This window comes from Hakea prostrata, chromosome 9 (genome assembly GCF_041222555.1).
Source record: "Hakea prostrata isolate BN-2017 chromosome 9, UWA_Hpros_2, whole genome shotgun sequence".
Classification (NCBI taxonomy): domain Eukaryota; kingdom Viridiplantae; phylum Streptophyta; class Magnoliopsida; order Proteales; family Proteaceae; genus Hakea; species Hakea prostrata.
In genome coordinates this window covers 52401701-52414366 of record NC_142608.1, presented here as the reverse complement: position 1 = coordinate 52414366, position 12666 = coordinate 52401701, and the positions used below count along the sequence as shown (strand labels likewise).

The 12666-nt window shown below is 38.5% G+C and overlaps 1 protein-coding gene across 1 annotated transcript; it reads left to right on the top strand.

The window, feature by feature from the left end:
* The first annotated feature begins 1449 nt into the window (after positions 1 to 1449).
* LOC149005511 (TMV resistance protein N-like) lies at positions 1450 to 6546 on the top strand. Its single transcript, XM_089169682.1, has 5 exons — positions 1450 to 2058; positions 2519 to 3647; positions 3939 to 4226; positions 4311 to 5339; positions 5498 to 6546. Exons 1-5 carry the CDS (start codon positions 1571 to 1573, stop codon positions 6143 to 6145), a joined length of 3582 nt encoding a protein of 1193 aa, XP_089025808.1. The 5' UTR covers positions 1450 to 1570; the 3' UTR covers positions 6146 to 6546.
* Positions 6547 to 12666: the final 6120 nt, after the last annotated feature.

Sequence of the window (12666 nt, the reverse complement as noted above, 5' to 3'; positions counted from 1 at the left end):
ACTCCAATCTATTACTTTTCAATGTATTTGAGTAATTTCAACAAACACAAGGGAGGCAAGATGGTTCTGCTACTCTTCAATGTGTTTAATAAAATGCCCCAACCAAAAACCAGGACAAATTGGTCTCTCCAAATCTTATCCTGAAGCTTGGGAAGGCTGGCAGCTTACTAAGTAGACAAGCCATTGTCCAGTCTTGTTCTTACAGAAAGCTGTGCCATCGACTTGTCATGGGTATTGCTAAAAACCGATCCTTCTCCTCTACTTGTTCTACGAGTCCTAATACTAATTTCTCTGTGTTGATGTATCGACAACCAAATGCAGGATTAACCGCTCATTTTTCCAAGGTCCTTCGCAGATTTCCTAAAGCTAGCTCAGGACGAAGGTCAACACTTCACCCTTCTATCCGGCCGGTGAAGGGTATTTACGTTGTGTTTTGTGTTTTGTGTTTTTTGTTTTTTTTCCTCAAATTTTGATATGGGTATTTTTGGAATAAAAAAAATATAAACAGTGGTTTAACAGTTTTTACTAACAGATTGGACTAAAATGTCCAATGCAAATTCAACTTTGGGGTGTTTTTGTTTTTCAAACATAAAGTGGGGTGTCAGTGCTTTTAGACCTCTATTTTGGGGTGTCCGTGCAATTTGCTCTTGTTTTTAATCAAAAGCAATAATGCGAGTGATCGATGAAATTAGTCAAAAAAGTAATAATGGGAGCTTAAGGGGGCGTTTGGTTCCGCAATTCTCTGGAATCAGATTCCAGGGAATCATGACTCCAATAAAATAAATCGTTTGGTTCACACATTGAGTCGGAATCCAGATTCTTCAAGAATCACCAAGAATCCTCAATTTATACTAAAAAACTGAATCTACTTTCCAAACAGACTCACCTAATTCAACCCCAAATATAAATATGGATAATTCCCATAAAATCACCATTATGGTGCAAAATTCAGACAGATTTACTTTCCAGAATCAGGGTAACCAAATAGTTTTTTTTTTACGAATATGATTCTACAGAACCTAATTCCATAGACTCATAATTCCCTACAGAAGCGGATTCTATGGAATTGCGGAACCAAACGCCCCCTAATGAGTCCATGTGAGAACCATATATGATTATGCGGTGATCGATGTCTCTTAATTAATTGTTTTAAAAATGTCACTAGAAACAAGAAAACTTCTCGGTTTTCAAGACTTCAACATATTTGACTACCCAATGACTGACAGATTCCATGAAAACACTGAATGTGCTATCATAGAAAAAGTAAATAATACAAATTGATTACTTCACCAGGCAAACAAACAAGATTTGGTGACTAGATATTCCAAACTTGCATATTAATTAATCAGCTGCTGGACTGGCCATGACTCAGCGCGCACCTAATCGACTTTTGACTAATTACATAAAACAGGTTATTAATTATTGCCATGAAAAATAATCGAGGTCGCATTGATTGAAAAGAAAGTCGGTCGTTGCACCTCCTTTGTATGCAAGGTGATTCAATGAGTAGATTTTTGAGAGGGGAACTCTGATAGTGTTAACATTTTCGTTCTGAATCAATAATTACTTCATGGCTGCTGCTTCTTCTTCTTCTTCCACTATCATTGGATCTTCTACTTACGAAGTTTTCCTCAGCTTTAGGGGTGAACTTCGTAATTCATTTGTTAGTTTTCTTTACAAAGATTTGAAAGAGAAAGGAGTCAATGTCTTTCACGATAGTTCAGATTTGCAAACCGGAGAACGCATTGACAAAAAGCTACTTGCAGCAATCCAGGGGTCAAAAATCTCGATCCCTGTCTTCTCTGAACATTATGCGAACAGTAGATGGTGCTTAATGGAGCTTGTTGAGATTGTTAAATGCCACAAATCCAATGGTCAATTGGTCTTGCCTATATTTTTCCACATTGACCCATCAGATGTCCGCCATCAGAAAAAGGGGAGTTTTGCAGAAGCATTTAAGGAACATGAGAAGAAATTTGAGTCCGATATCATAAAAGGTTGGAGGAATGCTTTGAAAGAGGTAGGAAATTTGACTGGAGAAGTTATTGATGATACCAAGTAAGTCTTCTACATATTATCATATACCTCAACATTAGACACACATTACATGTTTATTGGATTGTCTGTCCATATATTTGTGTGGTATCTATTACTGACCATGTAATATTAGATGTTTCCTTCGGGTCTAAAGTGATTTATGATTTTTCAAGAATTAAAACCATTTTCGACTTGTCATTCAGATCATCGATCTATATATTCCTCCTACATATGATGCAATCTCTCGGTAATTGAGGTTCTAAGCTATTTATCACTCCTAGATATTTATATTTATGTGAGCAAGGATGGATATTTATGTTATATAATTATACTGAGTTTATATATTGCTTATTTTCTTTTACTGCTTTACATTTCATTGAAAACTTTAAATTTCGTTAACCCCAAAAAGTGTAAATTTACTTGTTCTCATTTATTGTTATCATGGTTTTGCTTTTGATATATACATATATGAAATTTGCAGGAATCAAGCAGATATAGTTGATTTGATTGTCAAGAGGGTTCTGTGTGAATTGATTAGTAACACCCACTTGGTTGTATGTAAACACCCCATAGCAATAGATTCCCATGTGGATAAACTGGTATCTTTATTAGACTTTTATTCTAACGATGTCCAGTTTGTTGGAATTTGGGGGGTTGGTGGTATTGGAAAGACAACTATTGCCAAGGCTGTGTACAACAATCACATCATTTCAACATTCAACAAACATAGCTTTATTTCAGATATCAGAGAACAAGCAACAAAAAATGGTTTGGTGTCTTTGCAGCGGCAACTTCTTAAAGATATCCTCCGATTAGACATTGACATCTCAAGTTGTGATAGAGGAAAACGGCTGATAGAAGAAAGACTTTGTAACCAAAAAGTTCTTATAGTTCTTGATGATGTAGATAGTCAAGAACAGATAGATGCTTTGGTTGGTGAAACGAATTGGTTTGGTAAAGGAAGCAGAATTATAATTACAAGCAGAGATTGGGGAATCTTGAGTACGGCTAAAGTTAATGAAGATAAAATATACAAGCCTCAAGAGTTAAGTCATAACCAATCTCTTCAACTCTTTAGCTTGCATGCCTTTACAAGTGAGCTACCTCCAGACAATTTTCTGCAACTTTCAAATGATGTGGTAAGCTATTCAGGAGGATTACCTCTAACTCTAGAGGTGTTGGGGTCTTTGTTATCAGACACAAGAAGCATAAAAGATTGGGAAAGTATATTACAAAGTTTGAAAGAAACTCCTCTTGAAAAAGTCCAGCAAAGGTTGAGGATAAGCTATGATAAACTAGATTATTCTCAGAAACAAATTTTTCTTGATGTTGCATGCTATTTTATTGATGAGAAAAAAGAAAAAGCAACTTCTATATGGGAAGCGTGTGGCTATCATGCAGTAAGTTTTGCAATAAATATATTAACTAAACGATCCCTCATTAAATTTGAAGATAATTATGGGGATGCTACATTTGTGGTCTTGAAGATGCATGATCATATTCGAGATATGGGAAGAGATATTGTCCGAGAAGAAAATCGTATGGATCCAAGTAAGCGTAGTAGGTTGTGGTCTTGTGATGATATCTTACAAATATTAGAAAATAACAAGGTAAGAATGAAGAATTTGTTTTTTTTTTTTGTTTTCTATTTTTTGTGTGTGTGTGTTTCTACTCACGCCAAGTGTAACACAACATTTTTAAAATTCACACTTGGATATTGATTTGACCCACTCCACTATTATCCACTAATTTCTATTTTCCTAGATTATTTATCTATTGTACGGAATTAACATGTTAAAAGGCATGATCCTTCCTTATGCATCTTTATAACTCCTGTCAATTATTTATTTATTTACTGGTATCCACAAATTTCTATTAACTTGGATTTATTTCTATTACAGGGAACAAACATGATACAAGGCATGGTCCTTCCTTGGGGCTTATCAAATGTTTCTTTGGATCAAAGACACTTTGATATGATGCCTAATTTGAAATTTCTTGACATTTGTTTAATAAATGTCGAAATAAACTTTTGCAGCCTTCCTTCAATGCTAAAATGGTTTAGATGGAGAAGCTGTTCTTGGGAAATTATACCTACTAATTTTTGTCACAAGGGTCTAGTGCATCTTGAACTAGAGGGATTCAGGATTCAACAAGCCTGGAATACTAGCCCAGTTGATAAAAATAAGGTGAAATATTGAACTTTTTCCTTTTCTTATTTTCTTATTATGTTTTATTGATCATAAGTTATAGGTTTTCTTTTTGCATGACAGCGGTTCCAAAAATTGAAGGTTCTCAAACTTGCTTACTGTAGGAATCTATCTGTGTCTCCAAACTTTTCATGGTTCCCTTATTTGGAAGAATTGCATCTTGTGGGTTGCAACAATTTGAAAAGTTTGGATGAATCCATCGGAAAATTGAGTCAGCTCAAAGTTCTTACTATTAAGCACCTTTTGCGAATTGGGTTGCCGGATTCCCATGGTAATGCCAAACCACTACTTCAGCTTCAGTTGTGGGAGTTACCTAATTCCATTGGTAATCTGGAATCTCTACATAAGCTTTACTTGTCCGGTATGAGAATAAAAGATTTACCTTATACCATCGGTAATCTGACATCTCTAGTAGAGCTTGACTTGTCGTTTACACCAATAGAAGTGCTTCCAGACAATATTCTAAAGCTGAGTTATCTGAAAAATCTTGACCTTAGCAGGTGTTTCTTACTGAAGAAGTTGCTTGAGCACATTGGTAATCTAAAAAATTTAGTTAAGCTCAGACTTAATGTTCAGTGGTGTAATTCTAATGATGAACAAATATATCCTGATGATGTTGATGATGAAAAGGGAATTGAAGAGCTTCCTGACAGTGTTGGACCACTGGAGAATCTTGAGGTATTAAATACTTCAGGTTGTTGTAGAGTAGTGAAGCTACCAAGATCAATGGGGAGAATGAGGCGTTTGCATACCCTAAATCTGACTGGAACCAATATTTTAGCATTGCCTGATGACTTTTCAATGCTCTCAAACTTAGAGGCATTGAGAATGTCTTGGAGTCTGAAATCTTTGCCAGTAGATTTGTCCCACTTCAACAAGTTGAGGATATTACAATTTGCACACTGCAAGCTGTTGGAAGAGCTACCAGAGGTTGACATCTCAAGGCTGAGATGTTTGAAGGTGTTAGAGCTTCTGGAATGTGAAAAGCTGAAGGAGACTCGAGGCCTTGAGGGCACAGAATCCTTGAATCGTATTGAGGTCAAATATTGTCACAACTTGACAGCAGATACAAAGAGGAATATACATGGGCAGGTAGGTACTTACTATTATTTCAGTCTTAGTATTCTTCACGTATCAATTATTATACTAATGGGAAGTGGGAACTAAAGATTATGCTGGGCTCCGGGATACGAGGATACTTGCATTTACTTAAATTTCTTTTGCTGTCCTATCTCATCTCTGTTTTGTAGGGAACGCTACTCGTACCGGCAAATTCACGAGAAAAGGATTATCACTTGTGTGCTAATAGCAAGGGTTTAATTTTGGGCATTGTTTTTAGATTCCAGGATAACATCACCATGCAAATTAAAGAGGGTCAGCGAGTACCTGTCTGCTTTGCAATTCAAGCTAAGATCGTCCAGAAAGATAAAGCAACCCAGTGTTTACATACGCTGAGATTTGAGGACGTTGAGTATACAAGGAGACGAAATACCATCTGCATTCACCGCTTCAAAGGGTTTGATTGGTTTGGGATTCCTTTGCAAGGAAAATATTCCATCGTCATCGAAGATTGTATTTGGACACTTTATTCAAAAGACACGTTTGACAAAGGCGACGTGTTGTGGCAGTCCACAGATTTCTCAAATTTATTGTTTGAGGACCATCAAAAGCCTATTGATCCACACTGGAGTACCCAAAGGGTAGCGGATTTCTTCAGCTGGTACAACGGACCTACTGATGAAGAAGAAGAAGAAGAAGAAGAAGAAGAAGAAGAGATGTCAAGGCCGAGCAAGAGGGCTCATCTCCATGCCAACGATGATGATGATGATGAAGCATCAGATAATCTTCCGGGCCTTCCTTTAACACCCTGTGATGTGAGATCAAATAACAGGTGGTAATGGAAGTAATTCTCACTCACACTTCAGATGATGAGGCGCCGTTAAAATGCCATGGGAAGAATTGTCGATGGCTATGGAGAGACTACCAGTACTTCTGAACCTTAAGTAGTGGTTGTTACTTGTTATCATCTCTTAGAATTGATTTATTTTCCAAAGTACATTGCTGTTGTAGTCTCTTTTTATTAATTTATTCTTCGAGATGTTGTGATTCCTTTTCCATTCAATCTAAAGTGGATCAGTTTTGCATTTGAGGCAAAAATCAACAGATGAATCAGACCAGCAAGATTGCGAGAGAGTGAGGGGGAGTGATGATTCCTCAAGATATGTAACTAGATAACTGAAATCTGCATGTTTGTATGTCCATTTAGATGTAGATATGATAATTCCTCTGTTCCGATCAATTACTTTCCGCATTAAATTATGTTGTTGGTCTTTATATTCTTGTTTTTTAAACTAACATTTTTTTGTAGATCTATCTTCTACTGATATAGATGTGCGAGGAGAGAAGGGTAAGAAAACCAAATGCCAGAAAGAGGAAACGAGGGTAAGGAAACCAACTACCAAACAGAGTAAAAAGGAAATTGTATACTCGTTTTCTCTACGATGCAGATTAATGCTTTGACGAAAAAGTTAAAATCTAGTTTTTGAAATGACACTTAATTAAATGCTAGTTTGTGCAGATCAATGCTTGAAAATTTGAAATTGCATACTCATTCTCTGCGTTGCAGACATGAGACCCTACTAGGTTCACTCTCGCAGATAATTGATGTTTTTTTCACAGTTTTTTTTTTTTTTTTTTTTTGCCAAGGCAGGATCGTGAACCGTGTCTTCTTATTCAAGAAGATTCCAACGGAATAATTACATGAACACTATGCAAGGAAAATTGATTACATAATTAGTAGTTTTAGGACTAAGGTTGTGCGGAAAGAGGAAAGAAAGTAAGAGAAATTGTAGGAAATACTAAAGTGATTGCCTAATCTGGGGTCTTTTCTTTTCATAAGCTTGACTTGGTTACTTTTTTTTTTGGGGTAGAAATGGGCCTATATATTAACACGTGATCCACACAAGACATCAAGATTACAAAGATCAAGAAGCCAAGGATTCAAAATAGGCCAAAGAGTCCGGCACGCAACGGACACAACCTTACAAGCAAGAGAGTCAGCTACTGCATTGCACTCCCTTAGAACATGAAGAAATGATACATTTTGAAGCCGAGAAGCAAGAGTCACCACATCCCAGACTAGGTTTTGGATGTCCACTGGAATCAGTTCCAACTTGGTCACCAAATTGATAGCTGTTGCCGAATCTGATTCCACCAGGACATTGCAATACCCCTCCTCTATGTTGTATTATTTTTAATATAATAAAATATGTTTCATTTTATTGGATTTGTAAGTGCGGAAAACTTTCCTTTATTTATTTTAGGAAAGTGTATTATTATATAGTCTCACATTGGAAACCGAGGTGTCGGAATCCAGGTTAATTAATAGGTACCACCTATTAACTTTAATTTATAATAATGAGACATGCCAGTGTGTGTGCAGTGTATGAGCGAGGACGGTATACCGTCCGAGCGCGCATGCGCGGCGTGGGCTGTAGGCGTTTGTGGCGCACGCACTTAGCACTTAGCACGCTTCGAGCGAGATCAGATCTGAACCGTATGTTTTGATCAACGGTAGATCTAGGGCGATGGAAGTAGATCCATAAATATAGTTTGATGGTTCAATATGGACCGTTAGATCGTGCGGCCGAACGATCCGACCGGCTCATATCTGAACGTCAGCATTCGTATCCCTACAGAGAGGTGCACCCATACGAACAGAGTCATGAACTGTTCAGTAGAGGCACCTTAATGCCTATAAAAACCTTCTAGCTTCACAACAGCAAAGATAGAGAGAAAATCGCGAAGTCTTCTCTGTTCTTGAGTTTTGCGAGTGCTTAGCAAAACTTGAGAGATTCAACTCGAAGTTGAGCTTCTTTGTATCATGGGAGACGGTTCGCAGTACCTCATAGCACCATGTGAGGGCGAACTACGTCTTAAGGAAAGCGACGTTGTAATGCGCCTAGAAGTTCCAGCTTAAATACTGTGATTCCTTTTCCGTTTAATTTACACTCTATAGCAAGCAAAATGACCTCTTGTAGAGCCAAAATTTCCCCTTCCAGAACCGAGTCAAACTGGGCCGAAATAACCATCCCTTTAATGGGCTTACCCATAGAGTCCCTGCAAATAATGCTAAGGCCGCAACCATCTCTGTTTGACGTTGCATCAACATTTATCTTTAGGAAGCCCATAGGAGGGCAAGCCCAGAAGACCCCATGTGAAGAACACTCATCAACCTGATCTGCAATCTCCAACCGAAAAGGATTCTTGAAAGCTTTGGAAAACTCCTCCACTTCACTGACTGCCTTTCCAGCAACCTTCTCCGGTGACCAAACACAGCCTTTGAAAATCAGATCGTTCCTAGCTTTCCAAATCCTCCAGAAGATGTACACGATTAGCTTCGACAACTCCTTGGACCGCTGCTTCTCAGGAGGCAAAATCATCTTCCAACTCTTAATCGCCTCACAGGCCAAAGGATTAGCTGGAGGAGAGAACAACAGGGGGGAAGCAAACCATACTCAACGGGCAAAATCACAGTCTAGCAGAACATGATCAATCGATTCCACATTTCCGCATCTACTACAAGAAGGATCAAACTGATCTATTCTCTTTGAAATTTCTTCCATAGCAGGTAATGCTATAGCACAAGCTCTCCACATCATATTTCTTATTTTTGGTGCAACATGACATGTCCAAATATTTTTCCAAACCATAGTGATATGGAGAGTTTATGATCAGACCGGGTTCACACCTGGTCCGACCCTTGACCACGGTCGAGACGGAGAAAACCGAATTGCTCCCGAGCGCCGGATCGAAGATGGCTCTGAAGAAGAAAGATTATCCGCAAGCGTGCCCTAATCTTACATGGATATGGATTAGGGTAATCACCCCGATGACAACAGACCAAATTGACGGCGCGGATAACATCATCAAAGGGATAACTATCGCATAACCTAACGGTATTCAGAGTCCCACTAGCCCAAACTAGTAGAAGCATCGCCAACGGGCTTATTGATAAGATCCAACGACTACCCGAAGAAGGCTCGAGTGCATCCAACGAAGGAGATTCAAAGGTACACTCTATATAAACCTCACTACTATACATGGTGAGGGACGGATCAATTGATCAAGGAGAATATGATGCGAGACTCGGTTCGAACACGAGACCTCAACATCGGCGTCCGCATCTAGATCACCTCCCGTCCATTCATTGCCGCGTCTAGCCGAGCCGTTGGATTAAGTTCATCACCGACTAGCCTTCGGAGGTGGACTCCCGCCCCGGGGGGTCGGGCCACATCCGCGTTTTGTTTTGCAGGACATTACGTGGAGATCCAAGGGCTGAGCAGGTTTTGGACGCATCACATAGCATCCACCCCAACTCTGCTGGAACCTGTCGATGATGATGGCCGAAATTCTCTTTCCCTTTCCTTGATGTTAATTAGATGGTGATATGTTGATTTCACTGAAAATTCTCCACTTTTAGTTGGTCCCCAAATCCTTCGATCAGCCCTAGAAGTAATGCTTAATCTTATCTTCAAAATTGCCTCAGCATCCGCTCGATCAAAGTTTTCTTTAATCATTTCCGCCTTCCATGCTCTAGCCTCCTCATCAATGAGATCAGACACCCATGTAATTCCCCTGTGATCTCTATTGCCATACCTAATTTTGAAATCTGGATTTGCTAAGATCCACTGATCTTCCCAAACTTGAATAGAGGATCCATTTCCAACCATCCATACTAGCCCTGACTTCAGAATTCTCCTTCCTTCCAAAATACTTTTCCACGCCCATGAAGGGTTAGACCTTGCTAATGTAGTTAGGAAATCTGAATTGGGAAAATAAACCTATTTCAGGAACCTTACCCAATAAGTATCCGGATTTCTCCATACTCTCAAAGCTAGTTTGCAAAGAAGGGCTAATTCTGCAGGTAAGGATCCTTGAGTCCTAAGCCACCTCTCTCTTTGGATTGACAGAGTCTGTCCCATGAGATCCATCATATCTTCCTCTTATTGTCTTTCTCTCCCCATAGAAAGTTGATGGCATCCTTCTTAATCTTCTCATGGTGAGACTTAGGAAGGAGAAAATGAGATGCTGCATAGTTGTTCATAGTTAATCCCACTAATTTCAGAAGCACTTCTTTTCCCGCCATAGAGAGGAGACTTGCTTTCCATCCCTGCATCTTCTTACTTGTCCTCTCCTGGATCTCTCTGAAACATTCTTTCTTAGAAGCCTGAAACTCTGAAGGAAGACCTAAATATTTCTTGGGGGGGGGGGGGCCTCCATAAGGAATCTTTAGGATTCTAGAAAGCCATCTCTTGAATCTAGGAGCAATATTAGGGTTGAAGTAGATAGATGACTTCTGCTGGTTTATCTCGTGACCACTTGCAACACAGTAGAGATCAAGGCAAGCTCTAATATTCTGAAATTCCTTAGGATTGACCTCTAAGAACAACACTGTATCATCAGTGAATAACAAGTGAGATATAGGTGTAGTCCTATTTCTAACTTTCATGCTAGAAATAAATCTTTCTTGAAGACCAGTTTTGAGGACAACATTTAAAGCTTCAGTACATAAGACAAAAATAGCAGGAGAGATAGGATCTCCCTGGCTAATCCCTCTCGATGGCTCAATCACTCCTCTAACAGCTCCATTCACTAGAACCTGATAAGAAACTGACTTAATACAGGACATCACTAGTGAGACCCACTGGTCACAAAAACCTAGCTTAGATAGGGTTCCTTCAACAAAGCTCCATTCCAGACTATCATAGGCCTTCTTCATGTCAAGCTTTAAGGCCATCACCTTTTTCTTCCCTTTTTTCCTATTCTTAATGTTATGAAAACACTCATGAGCCACTAATATGTTATCAGAAATACTTCTATCAGGCACACAAGCAGATTGAGGTTCTCCAATGATTCTGTCCAACATCCCTTTCATTTATGGAAACTTGTTCAAGACTGAAAAGGAAACTGCACCTTAATGAAGATGGGATTAGTTGATGGACTTGTAGTATTATCTGACTTGGTTTGAAAGGCATTTCTACATACTAGGTAAGCCACTTGGTGTGTGTGCAAAACCCCTTCAAGATTTGATTTGATCTGGGCCTTCAATTCCCTACTTTGGACTTGCTGTCCTGATTGGTCGACTGCTAGGTCGACTGGGCTAGTCGACCAATCAATCGACCAATGAGATCTATTTTGTTGAATTAGGTCTTGGCTACTCTATTTAAGCCCAACTTCGAGTCTAATTCGTCTTTTGTGCCTCCAAACTCCCTGGAACGAACAAGAGCTCTCCCAAGTCATCTCCTTTGCATCCTTGGCGGTTTTCTTGTTGGATCTTTGTCAATTCTCTTGCATTTACATCAAAAGGTATGTGATCATCCTCCTCTCTTCTCCATCTTTAGTTTTCTGTAGTTTTTCTTTCCTTCTCTGATTGAGAACAATGGGGTTGATGTTGCATCTCTGTTGCAACCATCACTCTACTCATCTTCTCTCTTTTCCTAAGGATTTAAGGCTTGATAGATGATCTTAATCAAGATCATCACTTGCTTCCGAAGGAATCTATGTCTTCATCTTCTTTCCCTTTTTAGATTCAAAGTTCTTCAATCTTAGATCTGTTTTTCTAGAAGTTCTATACATGTTTTTCATGATTTCTTTATCAGATTAGTAATCTTTCATTCTTTAGTTTTCCCTCCATGAATTTGCTATGATTTCTCCAAGAACCTTGACTGACCTATTTATGGTAAGTTTTATTTCTTATTCTGTGACTTTAGGACTTGATGTTGATAAGGTTTTTGAGTTTCTCTTTAGACCAATACACTATCATAGCATTCCCTTCTTGTTTGGAGGCGATTCGAATCACAAAATTCAGATTTCGGATCAGAAATCTCTGATTTTGTCTATCACTGACTCTGTTGGTCGACTAAGTCAAGAGACCAATCAATCGACCAATGAAGACAGTAGCCTCTGTTTTGGTTTATTTTTGGTTGATTTGATTCCTATCTTCTGGAGATCTTTCCTAATAAGGTATGTACATTGTCTAGGATCCCCTTCCAAGTTTAGAAAAGATCTTCCTTGATTCTCGGGATTCTTTACAAATTATTTAAGGTAAGGAAAGTTATTTCTTTAATTACATAGATTGCATGATTGGGTTTCCATATTTGAATCTTTCTGATTTATTTCCATAAATAAATCTTATATTGATGTAATACTAATGAAACTACTCTGATTACAGTAGCATACTTGTTTATATTATTTAGTTTAAGTATGACTTTACTTGCCAATTATATATGAGTTGGATCATGTTCTTGATTACTTTCCATATGGGGAGTTACTATACTTGTGATGTGATTGATTGATGATTGAGATCGATTAGGTATGATTTGGAAAGTGGAGGTGTCCTTTTGACACTTCTGTCCTT